Source organism: Scyliorhinus canicula, chromosome 9 (assembly GCF_902713615.1).
Source record: "Scyliorhinus canicula chromosome 9, sScyCan1.1, whole genome shotgun sequence".
Classification (NCBI taxonomy): Eukaryota; Metazoa; Chordata; class Chondrichthyes; order Carcharhiniformes; family Scyliorhinidae; genus Scyliorhinus; species Scyliorhinus canicula.
The window spans coordinates 98,217,579-98,236,090 of record NC_052154.1 but is presented as its reverse complement, the minus strand read 5'-3'; the positions used below and the strand labels follow the sequence as shown (position 1 = coordinate 98,236,090).

The 18,512-nt window shown below is 45.0% G+C and overlaps 1 protein-coding gene across 3 annotated transcripts in view; it reads right to left on the bottom strand.

Annotated features, from left to right (window-relative positions):
- Positions 1 to 18,512, bottom strand: part of fnbp4 (formin binding protein 4) — a 59,147-nt gene that overhangs the window by 33,901 nt on the left and 6,734 nt on the right. For 2 of the 3 annotated variants that reach the window (XM_038807315.1, XM_038807316.1), the window contains exons 2-5: positions 14,282 to 14,377; positions 13,805 to 13,935; positions 6,483 to 6,690; positions 430 to 574 (exon numbers count right to left, since the gene is read on the bottom strand). In XM_038807315.1, the coding sequence (XP_038663243.1) occupies positions 430 to 574; positions 6,483 to 6,690; positions 13,805 to 13,935; positions 14,282 to 14,377 (580 nt within the window). Of the gene's footprint in view, positions 1 to 429; positions 575 to 6,482; positions 6,691 to 13,804; positions 13,936 to 14,281; positions 14,378 to 18,512 lie in introns of those variants that run through there. The other variant, XM_038807317.1, reaches the window with a different exon arrangement.

The following is an 18,512-nucleotide window of genomic DNA, read 5'->3' as shown; positions in this document are numbered from 1 at the left end:
CCGCAGAACTAGAACACCCTGGCTTCCAAACGAGATCACAAGCTTCCAATCGAAGCACGTGTCTAATCACATGGATTCAAACATCAGAGAATTATGGAATGGGGAAGGGGGTTGAAAGAGAACGTAGCGTAAAATGTTCTTTTGAGCTTCAAGTTGACTCGCACAATTTCTGCAGTTTTCCCCATCCCACGGGACAGCCAGTGCCGTCTTCCTTGGTCAATGTCACCAGCACGGGAGGAGGAAACTGAATTTACAGCAGGTGCTAATTTCCAAGTTTTTCTTTTATTAAAAAAAACCATTGCATTGCAATTTTATATACGACAAACGAACCAGTTAAATTATCCACTAAGTGTTCACTGCACAAGACACAGCACTGGAATGCTTATTAGAAGATGAGTGGGGGTAGACCCGCTGTGGTTGAGCACCTACCTGTGTTGGTAATGTAAACCTTGCAGCTGAGCAGCCAGATAGACGGGCAGCTCCCACGTTACTTCATTGGTTTGAACGTTCCAGTAATAGTAGCAGCCGGTGTTGTCATCCCACACTTCCTGCCAGTCACCCATATCCACATTAACTGTAAAGTGAGAGACAAGGGCGGTGTTCATTATAGCGTCATAGAGGTTTACAGCATTGAAAAAAGGCCCTTTGGTCCAGCTTGCCCATGCCGCCCAGTTTATTACTTGTACACATCAAGGACACAACACTCCCACCTCCAGACACAGTCCTCCAGCGGCGAGGGTAAGGTGGTTTGACACATGCAGAATGAATCGGTTAGGACGTAGGAGGCCTGGGGAAAATATATACTCCCAGTTGGCAGGATGCGACCAGTGGCGTCTTACAGAGGTCTGTACTAGGGTTTCACCCTTTTCTTATAGTCATCAACAATTTAGACAAAGGAATAAAGAACTATATATCCAACTTTGCTGATGACACTAAGTTAGGGAGTGTAGGTGGGAGCAGGAAAAGGGTCACTGACAGATTCAGTGAGTCCACTTTCAATTCAAGAAAGATAGACCCGAGTATTCCCTACATGTGAGGAACTCACTAAAAACTGGTGGGCAGATAAACACACCAAGGTAGAAGGTGACTGAATGCTGGGTCTTTTGAACTGGAATGAGAGTAAACTTGCTCAGAATATAAAAACAGACAGTAAAAGTTTTTACAAATATATAAGACAAAAAAAAGTGGCTAAGGTAAATATTGGTCCTTTAGAGGATGAGAAGGGAGTTTTAATAATGGGAAATGAGGAAATGGCTGAGGAACTGAACAGGTTTTTTGGGGTCGGTCTTCACAGTGGAAGACACAAATAACATGCCAGCGACTGATAGAAATGAGGCTATGACAGGTGAGGACCTTGAGAGGATTGTTATCACTAAGGAGGGAGTGATGGGCAAGCTAATGGGGCTAAAGGTAGACAAGTCTCCTGGCCCTGATGGAATGCATCCCAGAGTGCTAAAAGAGATGGCTAGGGAAATTGCAGATGCACTAGTGATAATTTACCGAAATTCACTAGACTCTGGGGTGGTCCCGGTGGATTGGAAATTAGCAAACGTGACGCCACTGTTTAAAAAAGGAGGTAGGCAGAAAGCAGGAAATTATAGGCCAGTGAGTTTAACTTCGGTAATAGGGAAGATGCTGGAATCTATCATCAAGGAAGAAATTGCGAGGCATCTGGATAGAAATTGTCCCATTGGGCAGACGCAGCATGGGTTCGTTAAAGGCAGGACATGCCTAACTAATTTAGTGGAATTTTTTGAGGACATTACCAGTGCAGTAGATAATGGGGAGCCGATGGATGTGGTATATCTGGATTTCCAGAAAGCCTTTGACAAGGTGCCACACAAAAGGTTGCTGCATAAGATAAAGATGCATGGCATTAAGGGTAAAGTAGTAGCATGGATAGAGGATTGGTTAATTAATAGAAAGCAAAGAGTTGGGATAAATGGGTGTTTCTCTGGTTGGCAATCAGTAGCTAGTGGTGTCCCTCAGGGATCCGTGTTGGGCCCACAATTGTTCACAATTTACATTGATGATTTGGAGTTGGGGACCAAGGGCAATGTGTCCAAGTTGCAGATGACACTAAGATGAGTGGTAAAGCAAAAGTGCAGAGGATACTGGAAGTCTGCAGAGGGGTTTGGATAGGTTAAGTGAATGGGCTCGGGTCTGGCAGATGGAATACAATGTTGACAAATGTGAGGTTATCCATTTTGGTAGGAATAACAGCAAACGGGATTATTATTTAAACGATAAAATATTAAAGCATGCCGCTGTTCAGAGAGACTTGGGTGTGCTAGTGCATGAGTCACAGAAGGTTGGTTTACAAGTGCAACAGGTGATTAAGAAGGCAAATGGAATTTTGTCCTTCATTGCTAGAGGGATGGAGTTTAAGACTAGGGAGGTTATGTTGCAATTGTATAAGGTGTTAGTGCGGCCACACCTGGAGTATTGTGTTCAGTTTTGGTCTCCTTACTTGAGAAAGGACGTACTGGCGCTGGAGGGTGTGCAGAGGAGATTCACTAGGTTAATCCCAGAGCTGAAGGGGTTGGATTATGAGGAGAGGTTGAGTAGACTGGGACTGTACTCGTTGGAATTTAGAAGGATGAGGGGGGATCTTATAGAAACATTTAAAATTATGAAGGGAATAGATAGGATAGCTGCGGGCAGGTTGTTTCCACTGGCGGGTGACAGCAGAACTAGGGGACATAGCCTCAAAATAAGGGGAAGTAGATTTAGGACTGAGTTTAGGAGGAACTTCTTCACCCAAAGGGTTGTGAATCTATGCAATTCCTTGCCCAGTGAAGCAGTTGAGGCTCCTTCATTACATGTTTTTAAGGTAAAGATAGATAGTTTTTTGAAGAATAAAGGGATTAAGGGTTATGGTGTTCGGGCCGGAAAGTGGAGCTGAGTCCACAAAAGATCAGCCATGATCTAATTGAATGGCGGAGCAGGCTCGAGGGGCCAGATGGCCTACTCCTGCTCCTAGTTCTTATGTTCTTATGAATACAAAGTTATGTTAGCTGCACAGTCCATATGGAATATTGCATTCAATTCTGGGCATTGTGTCATAGAAAGTTCATCCTGGCCTTGAAGGAGTCCAATACTGCTTGCCAGAGTGATACCAGGATAAGGGAGCTGTCCAGAGGACAGCTTACTTCGAGGAGGTTTGTATTCCCTCAAACATAAGATGATTCCAGGCTAATCTATTGAGGTACTTAAGATGACCAAAATATTTCATAATGTAGTTAAAAAGAAATGGCATACATTGGTGACAGAACTGTGATGGTCTAACCCAACCCGGAACAGGGGGCACAAAAATTTGGGTTAGACCATTCAGAAGTGATATTAGGAAGCAATTTTTCATGGAAAGGGTAGTGGAAACCTGGAACACTCTTGCCAAAAAAACTGTTGAGTATAGATGTGTGTTGTTAGGTGAATTCTGAATTCTCCCTCTGTGTACCCGAACAGGTGCCGGAGTGTGACGACCAGGGGATTTTCACAGTAACTTCATTGCAGTGTTAATGTAAGCCTACTTGTGACACTAATAAAGATTATTAAAATCTATGCAGCTCAGGCCTGAGGAAATTCAATGACCTAGCTTCCACTGCTTTCCTGGGAAGAGAATTCTACAGACTAATGACCCTCAGAGAAAAACATTCTCATTTGTCTAAAATAGGAGGCCCCTTATTTGTAGACTGCCCCCTAGTTGTGATCTCGCCCACAACATCCTCTCAACATCCAGTCCGTCAAGGCCCCCTCAAGATCATGTAAGTTTCAATAAAATCACCTCTCATTCTTTTAAAGTCCACTTGGTACAAGCCAAACCCGTTTAACCTTTCTTTATAGGATAAACACTTCATCCTAAGAATGAGTCATGTGAACCGTAGAATCATAGAATCCCTACTGTGCAGAAGGACGTCATTTGGCCAATTAAGTCTTCATCCAACCTATGCCCGCTCCTCCACCCAATCCCTGTAATTTACCCTGCACATCTTTGGACACTAAGGGACAATTAAGCATGGCCAATCCACCTAACCAAATTTAGCTCCCATACATTTGGTCCCCTCATCCAAGTCATTGATGTAGATCTTAAATAGTTGCGACCCCAGCACAAATCCGTGGCACTCCATGAATTACAACCTACCAACCTGAAGTAGGCTAATTTATTCCTGTCCTCTACTTGCTGTTGTCAATGAATCCTTTATCCATGCTATTATGTGAGCGGCACGACAGCACAGTGGTTAGCACTGATGCTTCACAGCTCCACAGTTCCAGGTTCGATTCCCGCTTGGGTCACTGTCTGTGTGGAGTCTGCATGTTCTCCCCGTGTCTGCGTGGGTTTCCTCCCACAATCCAAAGACGTGCAGGTTGGGTGGATTGGCCATGCAAAATTGTCCTTGGTGTCCAAAACGTTAGGTGGGGTTACTGGGATAGGGTAGAGGTGTGAGCTTAAGAAGGATGCTCTTGCCAAGGGCCGGTGCAGACTCCTTCTGCACTGTAAATTCTATGTTACCTGTATGGCATGTGCTCTTAACTTGTATCAAATGCCTTTTGGAAATCTAAGTACACCACATCCCCTTTATTCACCTTGTGACTTCCTCAACTCTACCAAAGTGCTTAAACATGGTTTCCATTTCAGAAAACCATGTTGATACATACACACAATGTTCCAATGGTACAGTTCCCTCTTTCCCTAGTGGTGCCAATGCCCCATGAATTGAAACCCATTTTTCCTACTGTAATCTTTGAGCCACAGTCAACTCTCCAATCGTATTTAGCTGGAAGCTAGCATTTTTCTGAGTGCTTAATACAGTTCCCCAGAAAGTGAAGAGATCAAGCAGGAAATTTGTAAGCAAATTTCAGACAAATATTAAAATAATAGAATAGTAACAGCGGGTGGTTTAAATGGTCCTATTAAAAAGGCTGGAGAAAAAGACACAGTGAAGGGCAAGGAGGGCAAAGAACTCCTAAAACGTAAGTACAGGAAAACTTTCTTAATCAGCCCAATGAAGAATGTGCTGTTGGGATGTAGTTCTGGGGATTAAGTTGGGTAAATGGCGTATTTCAGTAGGAGAACGTCTGGGTAATAGTGATCAAAATGTAATCAAGTTTACAGTTATTATGGAAAGGACAAAAGCAAAAATTCATCATGCAAAAAACAAACCAGATGGAAGGTAACTTCAGTGATTTAGGGAAAGGAAACGATTGCCCATTTGCTGCTTTCTTAGCCATGCTGAGGTGGAAATAATTACTCAACATACACCCATAAAGAGGAGAGATCGGATATTAAAATTCAAAAAGGACCTTGACAAGGTAAGATACAGAACACATTTGAAAACCAGGCAAAACAAGAGAATGCAGGAGAAACATGAAAATAAAATAAACACAGTGAGAAAAAAACGAATTGGCAAAATAAAAGGGCAAATCTACTTTGAAAGATGTAAAGAGCAAAAGCATAGTGAAAGTCTAGAGGCGATCAGAGACCGAAAGGGAAATCTCCTTTTGGAGGCAGAGGCCATGAGTGAAGCACTAAATTAATACTTTGCATGTTGCACAGAGGAGAATTAACAAGTTAATGTCACAGTCGATAAAAAGAAAGGTGTGGGGGGGTCGATGCAAGGATACTGGATAAGAGTCCCTTGTTCAAAAATCAGAAATAAATATAAAATGCTAACTAGGTAAAGTCACCATAGTCTCAGATGGCCATAGGCTGCTTTCCCCTTTTGAGGTGATGTAACCAGAGGATCATCACACCTCAGGCAAGGGACAAGGTTGAGAAGGCATGAATAACCTCAGCCGGTATGGGAACTGAACCCGCGTTGCTGGTCTCAGTCTGCATCACGAACCAGCTATCTAGCCATCGGAGCTAATGTATACAGTTTAGTCTCACACATACCTCCAATGGACACTGTATACAGTAATCTAACATACGTCCAATGGACACCGTATACAGTGTTCATCTAACATGGCTCCAATGAACACTATTAATCAAACACATGGATACTGTATACAGTTTAATCAAACACATACCTCCAATAGACACTGTATACAGTATTAATCTAACATATCGCAAATGGACACAGTATACAGTATTAATATACCCCCAATGGACACTGTATACACAGTAAATGGCTCTAATGGACACTGTATACAGTATTAATCTAACACATGGCTCTAATGGACACGATATGCTGTATTGGTCGAACACATGGCTCCAAGGGACACTGTATACAGTATTAATCGAACACATGGCTCCAAGGGACATTGTATAGAGTATTAATCGAACACTTGGCTCCAATGGACATTGCATATAGAATTAATCTAACACATGGTTCCAGTGGACATTGAATACACTATTAATCTAGCACATCTCCAATGAACACTGTATACAGTATTAATCGAACACATGGCTCCAATGGACATTGTATATTGTATTAATCTAACACATGGCTCCAATGGGCACTGCATAGGTACCAATGACATACCTCCAGCGAGTGAGTACTGTGTATCGTAGTGCCAATCAGTTGTCATGTCACTGCCTTCCACTGTGGCATTCACCTCATTGCCGTTGTGGTTGTTTGCAGGTTTGGGTTCAATTCTGGGTTCTGGTCGCGGTGGTGTGGGTGCCGGCACGGGCGTCTCAGTGGGAGTTGATTCAGAAACAGGTAAGGGTGCTGTAATTGCATCAATCTCCTGTGTTTATAAAAACACAAACATGACACTTGGACTGAGCATTGACTGAGCCCATCACATTATCCAGTACTGTCTGACCGACTTGATCACTCAAATAGTTCAGTTAGAAATAGGACTGGGCCATTTAGCTGATCATGGCTGATTGGATTGTGAACTCAACTCTCTTTCCTGCTTGCCCTGTATCTTCTAGATCAAAAATCAAACTCAGCCAAGAACAGCTATTGCATGTTCTTGATCAGTACGTACCAGTCAGACAGGGAGGAAAGGGTAGAGCAAGGGAACCGTGGTTTACCAAAGAAGTGGAATCTCTTGTTAAGAGGAAAAAGGAGGCCTATGTGAAGATGAGGCGTGAAGTTTCAGTTGGGGCGCTTGATAGTTACAGGGAAGCGAGGAAGGATCTAAAGAGAGAGCTAAGACGAGCAAGGAGGGGACATGAGAAGTCTTTGGCAGGTAGGATCAAGGAAAACCCAAAAGCTTTCTATAGGTATGTCAGGAATAAAAAAATGACTAGGGTAAGAGTAGGGCCAGTCAAGGACAGTGGTGGGAAGTTGTGTGTGGAGGCTGAGGAGATAAGCGAGATACTAAATGAATACTTTTTGTCAGTATTCACTCAGGAAAAAGATAATATTGTGGAGGAGAATGCTGAGACTCAGGCTATTAGAATAGATGGCATTGAGGTGAGTAGGGAAGAAGTGTTGGCAATTCTGGACAAGGTGAAAATAGATAAGTCCCCGGGGCCTGATGGGATTTATCCTAGGATTCTCTGGGAAGCCAGGGAAGAGATTGCTGAGCCTTTGGCTTTGATTTTTAGGTCATCATTGGCTACAGGAATAGTGCCAGAGGACTGGAGGATAGCAAATGTGGTCCCTTTGTTCAAGAAGGGGAGTAGAGATAACCCCGGTAACTATAGGCCGGTGAGCCTAACATCTGTGGTGGGTAAAGTCTTGGAGAGGATTATAAAAGATACGATTTATAATCATCTAGATAGGAATAATATGATTAGGGATAGTCAGCATGGTTTTGTGAAGGGTAGGTCATGCCTCACAAACCTTATCGAGTTCTTTGAGAAGGTGACTGAACAGGTGGACGAGGGTAAAGCAGTTGATGTGGTGTATATGGATTTCAGTAAAGCGTTTGATAAGGTTCCCCACGGTCGGCTATTGCAGAAAATACGAAGGCTGGGGATTGAGGGTGATTTAGAGATGTGGATCAGAAATTGGCTAGTTGAAAGAAGACAGAGTGGTTGATGGGAAATGTTCAGAATGGAGTTCATTTACGAGTGGCGTACCACAAGGATCTGTTCTGGGGCCGTTGCTGTTTGTCATTTTTATAAATGACCTAGAGGAGGGAGCAGAAGGATGGGTGAGTAAATTTGCAGACGACACTAAAGTCGGTGGAGTTGTAGACAGTGCAGAAGGATGTTGCAGGTTACAGAGGGACATAGATAAGCTGCAGAGCTGGGCTGAGAGGTGGCAAATGGAGTTTAATGTGGAGAAATGTGAGGTGATTCACTTTGGAAAGAATAACAGGAATGCGGAATATTTGGCTAATGGTAAAATTCTTGGTAGTGTGGATGAGCAGAGGGATCTCGGTGTCCATGTACATAGATCCCTGAAAGTTGCCACCCAGGTTGATAGGGTTGTGAAGAAGGCCTATGGTGTGATGGCCTTTATTGGTAGAGGGATTGAGTTCCGGAGCCATGAGGTCATGTTGCAGTTGTACAAAACTCTAGTACGGCCGCATTTGGAGTATTGCGTACAGTTCTGGTCGCCTCATTATAGGAAGGACGTGGAAGCTTTGGAACGGGTGCAGAGGAGATTTACCAGGATGTTGCCTGGTATGGAGGGAAAATCTTATGAGGAAAGGCTGATGGGCTTGAGGTTGTTTTCGTTAGAGAGAAGAAGGTTAAGAGGTGACCTAATAGAGGCATACAAAATGATCAGAGGGTTAGATAGGGTGGACAGCGAGAGCCTTCTCCCACGGATGGAGGTGGCTATCACGAGGGGACATAGCCTTAAATTGAGGGGTAATAGATATAGGACAGAGGTCAGAGGTGGGTTTTTTACGCAAAGAGTGGTGAGGCCGTGGAATGCCCTACCTGCAACAGTAGTGAACTCGCCAACATTGAGGGCATTTAAAAGTTTATTGGATAAGCATATGGATGATAAGGGCATAGTGTAGGTTAGATGGCCTTTAGTTTTTTTCCATGTCGGTGCAACATTGAGGGCCGAAGGGCCTGTACTGCGCTGTATCGTTCTATGTTCTATGAATATATTCCATGTCCCAGCCTCTACTGCCTGCTGAGTTAAAGTATTCCACAGATTAACTACGTTCCGAGTTACAATTCCTCCTCATCACAGCCTCAAAACGGGAGGGAGACACCTTACTTGACAAGTGTGCCCCCCTGGTTCTTGATAATGCCTCAAGGGGAAAGATCCTCAAAAATGTACATCTTTCTTACATGCAATCAATAAGCAGGCACATATATCCCTATGGAGAACCCTTGTGCACGGCCCCAGGAGTAAACAAACAAACAAACACACGCCACACACACACACGATTGGTTTTTGCATGGGAAACCCATCTGAGCTCAGCCAGCAACCCATCCTGGACTCAAAGACCATGATTTTCAGTTCCACACTCTAAGCCGATATTTTTCAAATTACAAGGGAGCTGGCAGGTTGGCCAACAATAAATCCCCATATCAAAATCCAAGCTTAAGTTTCCTGTCTGCCAGTTGTCTGTGGGATAATGCCAGTGGAAGAGGGGCGACCATTCTCACCTATGGACCACCTGCTCCATTTAAAAGTCATTCTCCAGATGTTTGGGAGACAGGGAGAGGCAGCAAGTAAATACAAAAGCAACTTAGCATAGCATTCCAGCTCCAGGAGGTCAAAGTACAAGTGAAAGGTGAAAGGGCCACAAAGAATAAAGTGAGAAACTCACTATTTAAGGGGGATGGGGTCTCCAGATAGCAATCGAGTGGGAACCTGGAAAATCTTTCCTTTCACTGGCCTGAGGAGCTCTGTGGCCCACAGACAGTAATTTGCAATGATCATTTCCTTCAGTCTCTCCCCTCCATGCATTTATCTACAGCCATGTGTTTTGCTTCCAAACACATTGTATGAATGCAAGTTAAGAAGGGGCCAACCGAGAAGCCAAGTTAAATAGCTGTACACTGCCCAATGAAGACAATTCCTGTGCAAAGCAGAGGAGCTACTTATTTTTCATGAAGTTGTGGATTTGGGCATCACTGGCTAGACCAGCATTTATTGCCCATCCCTAACTGCCCTTGAGAAGGTGGGGTGAGCTGCTTTCTTGAACCACTGCAGTCCATATGGTGTAAGTGGACTCGAGCTGCTGTTCGGAAGGTACTAAGATTTTGACCCCTTGTCAGTGAGGAAATGGCGATGTAGGTTCCAAGTCAGGATGGTGAGAGACTTGGGAGGGGAATTTCCAGGAGGTGGTGTTCCCATGAATCTACTGCTCTTGTCCTTCTAGATGATATTCCCTGCATCTTGTAGATGGTACACATGGCTGGTACTATTCATTGGTGGTGGAGGGATTGATTGTTTGTGGAAGGGGAGCTGCTTTGTCCTGGATGGTGTTGAGCTTCTTGAATGTTGTTGGAGCTGTACTCATCCAGGCAAGTGGGGAATATACACTCCGGACTTGTGCCTTGTTGATGGGGGACAGGCTTTGGGGATCAGGAGGTGAGTTACTTGCTGCAGAATACCCACTATTTCAAGTAAGCCTGAGACTAGGTTTAATGTGCAAATTTCATGGCATGTACCCAGCACCAAGAAGTTCCAGAGAATTAGAAACGCCAGTTTTCCCAGTTCAAAAGAGAGCTGGTGAATGCTGGGCAACCCTGAGATTCGATGCAGGGAGAAATAGGCAATTAAGGACTCCAGGTGATGATAAATTAACTGCTCCACTTTCCCACATTAGCATACAAAAAATTTCAAGATAAATTACCATGACCACTTGTTCACATGTTCACACCCTGGAACAATGTAAACTGACCAGAGGCTTAACACAGATTTAGAACATAGAACAGTACAGCACAGAACAGGCCCTTCGGCCCTCGATGTTGTGCCGAGCCATGATCACCCTACTCAAACCCACATATCCACCCTATACCCCCAACACCCCCGGCCTTGGATGATTGAGTGTAGTTTGCACTTTCTCCCTCTGTTTGCGTGGATTTCCTCCGGGTGCTCTGGTTTCCTCCCACAGTCCAAAGATGTGCAGATTAGGTGGATAGGTGATTGAAAATTTCCCCTTAGCATCCAGGGATGTGCAGGTCAGGTGAGGTTACAGGGATAGGGTGGGGTGGATGGCAGAGTGCTCACTTGAAGGGTCGGCGCAGACATGATGGGCCGAATGGCCTCCGCCTGCACTGTAGGGATTCTATGAGTCTATTAATTGCATTTTCTTCCCCCCCATCCCGTCATGGACCACAGGTTGGGTTATTCAGGGCTCTAGCCATTCAAACCAGGACATAAAATCTACCTGGAAAAGTCAGAACAGATATTCTGCACATTGTGGAGTCATGGACAACATAGTCTGGGGGAAGGGAGGGATGGATGGCAGAGCAGGTAGTTGGTGAAGGTGAAGAGCAGCTGTGAGATGGAGACTCCGACAGTGCTTAGGAAGGAGAAACTTGAGGGTGTTCAAGAGACTAGAATTAGAGGAGTGCAGATATTTCAGAGGGTTGTGGGGTTGGAGAAGGTTACAGAGATAGTAAGGGTTTGGAAAAAATGCTGAGAATTTTAAAAACCAAGCCGTTGCTTAATCAGGGGCTAATGTAGGTCAGCGAGGACAGAGGCGACGCATGAATGGAAGGTGACATGAGTTAGGACACCACTAGATTTCAGGTTCATGGAGGGTAGAATGTGGGAGACTAGCCAGGAACATGCCGGAAAAGTCTGGTCTGGAGGGAATAACGAGCTGAATGAGGGTTTCAACAGCACAATAGCTATGCAGTTGAGTTGTGAGAGAGGTGAAATAATTGACTTAGTGACAGTGCAGATGTGTGGATGTAAGATAATCTCAAGATAAAGTATATCACTGGGTAAGCAGTTTGATAATTCAGCAACAGCAGAGGGGTTCAGAGAGAGGTGGTGGTGAGGTGTTGTCAGTGTACATCTGTGAACTAATGTGCTTTTGGATGATGAGGATGAGTTCAGGAGTAGGGATCTCTCACTGCAGTTATACAGGGGCTTGGTGAGACCACACCTGGAGTATTGCATGCAATTTTGGTCTTCTTACCTACGAAAGGATATACTTGTCATTGAGGGAGCGCAGCAAACGTTCAGTGGGCTGATACAGAGGTTAGCGCGACTGTCCAATGAGGAGAAATTGATTCGACTGAGCCTGTGTTCACTAGAGTTTAGTAGGATGAGAGGAGCCCTGATTGAAACATATAAAATTCCAACAGGCCTGTAAGACCAGATGCAGGGGGGAGGTTTTCCCTGGTTGGGGAATCTAGAACCGGGGACACAGTCTCAGGATTCGGGGTAGACCATTTAGGACTGAGATGAGGAAAGATTTGCTCACTCTGTGGAATTCTCTACCATAGAAGGCTGTGGAGATCAAGTCACTGAATGTAATCAAGAGATAATGTTTTATATTTTAATGCCATCAAAGGTACGGCAGACAGTAGGAATATGGCATTGACACAAAGGATCAACCATGACCATATTGAATGGTAGAGCAAGCTTGAAGGGCGGAATGGCCTACTCCTGGTTCCTAGTTGCTGAGGGGCAGATGTAGATGAGAAATAGGTGACCAAAAAATGATACTTGATGGACAACTGAGGTAATGGTGCAGAGGCAGAAAGAGAACCACAGCACATGATTCTCTGGTTACAATCAGCCAGATAAGAATAGAAGCAGGCGACAGTGCAGTCTCATGCAGCTTAAACATAGAGGAGAGGCACTGGGGGGAAAAGATGGTGAGGGCAACCATGTCAAAGGCTGTAGTCGGGTTAAGGAGATCAGAGGATGTGATTTGTGACTTTGATAAAAGCTGTTTTAGGAAATCTAATTGGGGGAATTCAGAGTTCCAGGAAAGATGTGACACATTTGGGAGGCAACATGTTTCAGGACTGAGGAGGAGAGAGGCATGGATGGAGGGATGAGTTTTTTTTTTTGAGGAGAGGGTTGACATTGGCAGATCTGAAGGAGAGGAGTAGAGTACCTGACGATAGAGAACTCTTAATAACAGCTAACCTGGGAGGCAGGGTTACAGGGCAAGATTGGCCGGGTGGTTAACAGTGAGGCTGAGTGCCTTGGGGTACAGGAAGATATAGCGGGATGGTCAAATGGATGGACAAGTGGCAGATGGAATTTAATCCTGAAAAGTGTGAGGTGATACACTTTGGTAGGAGTAATTTGACAAGAGATAATTCAATGAATGGCGTGACACTGGGAAGTCCTGAGGAACAAAGGGATCTTGGTGTGTTTGTTCCTAGATCTCTCAAGGTAGAAGGGCAGGTTAATAGTCTGGTGAAAAAGGCATGGATTACAAAAGCAGGGAGGTCACGATGGAACTGTATTGAACTTTGATGAGGTCACAGCTGGAGTACTGTGTGCAGATCTGGTCGCCACATTATAGGAAGGATGTGATTGCACTGGAGGGGGTGCAGAGGCGTTTCACCAGGATGTTACCTGGGGTGGAACATTTAAGTTACGAAGAGAGGTTGGACAGGCTTGGGATGTTTTCGTTGGAGCAGAGAAGACTGAGGAGTGCCCTGATCAAGGTGTACAAGATTATGAGGGCATGGACAGGGTGGATAGGCAACAGCTGTTCCCCTTAGTTAAAGGGTCAGTTACAAGAAGAGTAAAGTACCTGGATGAGCACTTGGCACGTCATAACATTCAAGATGTGCCAAGTGCTGGCAAATGGGATTAGGTAGGTCAGGTGTTTTTCATGAGTTGGTGCAGACTCGATGGGCTGAAGAGCCTCTTGTGCATTGTGAGATTCTGCAGGAAAGGAAGCTGGGTGAAATATGAGCTTCTGGGTGAAATGTGGGCTTTGCTTGGGGTGCAAAGCAGAGAGGATGGGGAAGATGCAAGCCGTGCTTAGGGGAGGTCAATGTAAACCTTACCGCCATGAAGTTTGCCAGTGTGCTGTCGATATCTGCAGACTTGGGGGGCGGTGGCTCTGCCTCTTGTGGCTCAGTGTCAGCACCGTCATCATCCTCGCTGTCTGTATAAGCTCCGAGTAAGCCCAGCCCACCTGCAAGTCAGGATAACACAGTCAAACCTCCTGTTCCTCCTCCTCGCAAATGCCATAGCAGCAATATCACTTTACTCAGCAACACAGTACACATCAGTTAGGAGTGATGAGATGGGAATAGAAAGTTGCAAATGGACTGTGATAGGTGAAATGAGTGGTCAAAGTACAGAAATGGAGAAATGTAATACCATTCACTTTGGACCCAAGATACATCAGAGCATTTTAAAAATGGTGAGTGCTTAAAATGATTCCTCGTGTAGAGACAGAGAACCAATTTCAGCTGGTGCAGGAACCTAGAACAATGAGTTAAATTTTTTCCTGGTCCGGCTGTTCGGGAAGCAATTACCTGTAGTCTGGACTGCGGATTCCTTTGCGATCCCATTGTTGGTGCTGCTTGAACTTGAATTAACCACTAATTGATCGGATGCATCCTCTTGTTCATCTGCAGAGAAGAATGGACGTTACAATCTGAACAAGGTGAAGGTCTGTATAATAAACAGTTGCTGCTGTTGAGAAACAGAATATCTACAGAGCCAAGAAAGGATAGAGCAGGGTACTTTCTAGATCAGGGGTGGGCAAACTTTTCCGTGCAAGGGCCACATTCAGAAATTCACAATTTTAAAGGGCCGCATAGTATTAATAGTCCCGGTTGTAACCAATTACCGTGCGGCATGTACCTCAGCGCTTCCCCCGGCGGCATCCTGCCTTTAGCCCTCTTTATCTCTACTTTTCAAAAATGGCGCTTCACCCGGTTATGATTCTGGGCGCCTCATATAGAACATAGAACAGTACAGCACAGGACAGGCCCTTCGGCCCTCGATGTTGTGCCGAGCAATGATCACCCTACTCAAGTCAACGTATCCACCTATACCAGTAACCCAACAGCCCCCCACATTAACCTTATAAAAAAAAAATAATGACTTGATCTTGGTGGGCCGCATGCAGACCTTTGGCGGGCCGCATGCGGCCCATGGGCCGTAGTTTGCCCACCCCTGTTCTAGATGGTATGAAGCTAAATTCAGTAGATATCCAGAGAGACCTGAGGGTTCAGCTACATGGATCTTTAAAATGCCACGAACAGGTGCAGAAAGTAATCAAGAAGGCTAATGGAATGCTAGCCTTGATATCTAGAGGGCTGAAGTATATGGACTGAAGCGGACATTATGCTGCAGCTATACAAAACCTTGGTTAGACCTGACTTGGAGTCACTGTGAGCAGATCTGGGCTCACCTTAGGAAGGATATTTTGGTCTTGGTGGCAGTGTAATGTAGGTATGATACTTGGACTCCAGGGGCTAAGTTATGAGGAGAGATTATACAAATTAGGTCCATTTTTTCTAGAACTTAGAAGGTCAAGGGGTGATCTGATTGATATTAATAGGAAAAGACAGGATAGATAAAGATAAATTGTTTCCACTGGAGATTCTAGAACAAGGGAGAATAGTCTAAAAATTAGGGCCAGACCATTCAGATGAGATGTTAGGAAATCACACAATTGTGCCGCATGCCACCATCAGAAGACCATAGACTGGGGATCCAGCAACTCCTCCCAAATGCTCAAGGTAGATGTTGAATGGCCCAGCACCAGGGGCTGACAGAATTTGCTGGAGGGTGGGGAGATGGGTAAGGCCATTAGCAAACCCAAAAACTGTAGCCCAGCAGCTACACTACCTCATCTGACCCCATTCACCCCAGGTGCAGACACAACCATGCCTGTCTATTTGAATCAACACAGTGGCTAGTGCTGCTGCCTCAACGCCAGGCACCCGGGTTCAATTCCAGCCTTGGGTGACTACCTGTATGGAGTCTGCACGTTTGCCCCATGACTGCGTGGTTTCCTAGGGTGCTTTGGTTGCCTCCCACAGCCCAAAGATGTGCAGGTTGGGTGAATTGGCCATGATAAAATTGCTCTATGGTATCAAGGGATGCGCATGTTAGGTGGGGTTACAGAGATAGGGGGGAGGTGGGGGAGTGGGCCTAGGTAGAGTGCTCTTTCAGAGGATGGGTGCAGACTCGATGGGCTGAATGGCACCGTAGGAATTCTATGAGACCATTTCAGAATTGCTCACAGATTAAGGGCAGAGAAAATACCGAGGATGAGCATACGCCCTCACAAACGGAGAAAGTACAACTGAATATAAAGAAAACCCACTTGGAATGGCTGGCAGCATGTGATTGGAATAACTGCCACCAGGGTTCAGCCTCAGCAGGCTCCTCAAGAGATTGGGGGATGGGGTTGTGTCTGTGTCACACAGCGAAGATGGCAATGGGGAAAATAAATCCACAATGTTCTCCTCTGTACACAGACCACAGCATGGAGCTTCTCAGCTGGCAGCAGTCCAGATCCCTGCTTTTGTGAATGATTAGAAATCCACCAAATCGCACCACACTGCAAGAGAAATCCCCCCCTCGGCACCATCAGTACAGGAGGCTGCAATCTGTCACTTCTACACATGATCAGAGAGCACGAGTTAAATATCTGCTGTTACAAATGCACAAATGATAAAGATTATTTGCAGTTTAGAAATGTAATTTTTAAATGTAGACCAAAAAAATGAAAAGTTTGCTTATTGTAAAGTGCGTATCAGATAGACCTGGGTTGCAGGTGAAAGTCCTATGGTGTAGTTGGGATGTCGATGGGAATTATTCACGCCTAGGATCGTTGTGGCCTCTCCGACTATCTTGAGCTCAGTACATTTTAGACAACTCAGGAGAAGGTTTCAAGTTTTTAAAAATTCAAAGAACAAAGAAAAGTACAGCATAGGAACAGGCCCTTCGGCCCTCCAAGCCTGTGCCGACCATGCTGCCCGTCTAAACTAAAATCTTCTACATTCCTGGGTCCGTATCCCTCTATTCCCATCCTATTCATGTATTTGTCAAGATGCCCCTTAAATGTCACTATCGCCCCTGCTTCCACCACCTGCTCCGGCAGTGAGTTCCAGGCACCCACTACCCAGTGTAAAAAAACTTGCCTCGTACATCTACTCTAAACCTTGCCCCTCGCTTAAACCTATGCCACCTAGTAATTGACCCCTCTACCCTGGATTCATTTACAGGATGTGCTGGTTACCATTCAGATTTTTAGACTATGCTCCCTTGTTCTAGGACCTCCAGTGGAAACAATTTATCTTTATCTATCCTGTCTTAGAACATAGAACATTACAGCGCAGTACAGGCCCTTCGGCCCACAATGTTGCACCGTCCTGTGATACCCTTCTAAAGTCCCTCTACACTATTCCCTTATCGTCCATATGCCTATCCAATGACCATTTGAATGCGTTTAGTGTTGGCGAGTCCACTACTGTTGCAGGCAGGGCATTCCACGCCCTTACTACTCTCTGAGTAAAGAACCTACCTCTGACATCTGTCCTATATCTATCTCCCATCAATTTAAAGCTATGTCCCCTCGTGCTGGACATCACCATCCGAGGAAAAAGTCTCTCGATGTCCACCCTATTTAATCCTCTGATCATCTTGTATGCCTCAATTAAGTCCCCTCTTAACCTTCTTCTCTCTAACGAAAACAGCCTCAAGGTCTTCTGCCTTTCCTCATATGATCTTCCCTCCATACCAGGCAACATTCTTGTAAATCTCCTCTGCACCCTTTCCAATGCTTTCACATCCTTCCTATAATGTGGCGACCAGAACTGCACACAATACTCCAAATGCGGCCGCACCAGAGTTTTGTACAACTGCAACATGACCTCATGGCTCCGAAACTCAATTCCTCTACCAATAAAAGCTAACACACCATACGCCTTCTTAACAACCCTCTCAACCTGGGTGGCAACTTTCAGGGATCTATGGACATGGACACCGAGATCTCTCTGCTCGTCCACACTACCAAGAATCTTACCTCTGCCTTCCTGTTATTCCTTCCAAAATGAATCACCTCACACTTTTCTGCATTAAACTCCATTTGCCACCTGTCAGCCCAGATCTGCAGCTTATCTATGTCCCTCTGTAACTTGTAACATCCTTCTGCACTGTCCACAACTCCACCGACTTTAGTGTCATCTGCAAATTTACTCACCCATCCTTCTACACCCTCCTCCAGGTCATTTATAAAAATGACAAACAGCAACGGCCCCAAAACAGATCCTTGTGGCACACCACTAGTAACTGGACACCAGTCAGAGCATTTCCCATCTACCACCACCCTTTGTCTTCTATCAGCTAGCCAATTTCTGATCCAAAGTGCTAAATCACCCTGAATCCCATGCCTCTGTATTTCCTGCAATAGCCTACTGTGGGGAACCTTATCAAACGCTTTACTGAAATCCATATACACCACATCAACTGCTTTACTCTCATCCACCTGTTTGGTCACCTTCTCAAAGAACTCAATGAGGTTTGTGAGGCATGACCTACCCTTCACAAAACCATGTTGACTATCTCTAATCAAATTATTCCTTTCCAGATGATTATACATCCTATATCTTATAAACCTTTCCAAGACGTTTCCCACAACAGAAGTAAGGCTCACTGGTCCATAGTTACCGGGGTTATCTCTACTCCCCTTCTTGTACAAGGGGCCAACATTTGCTATCCTCCAGCACTATTCCTGTAGACAAAGAT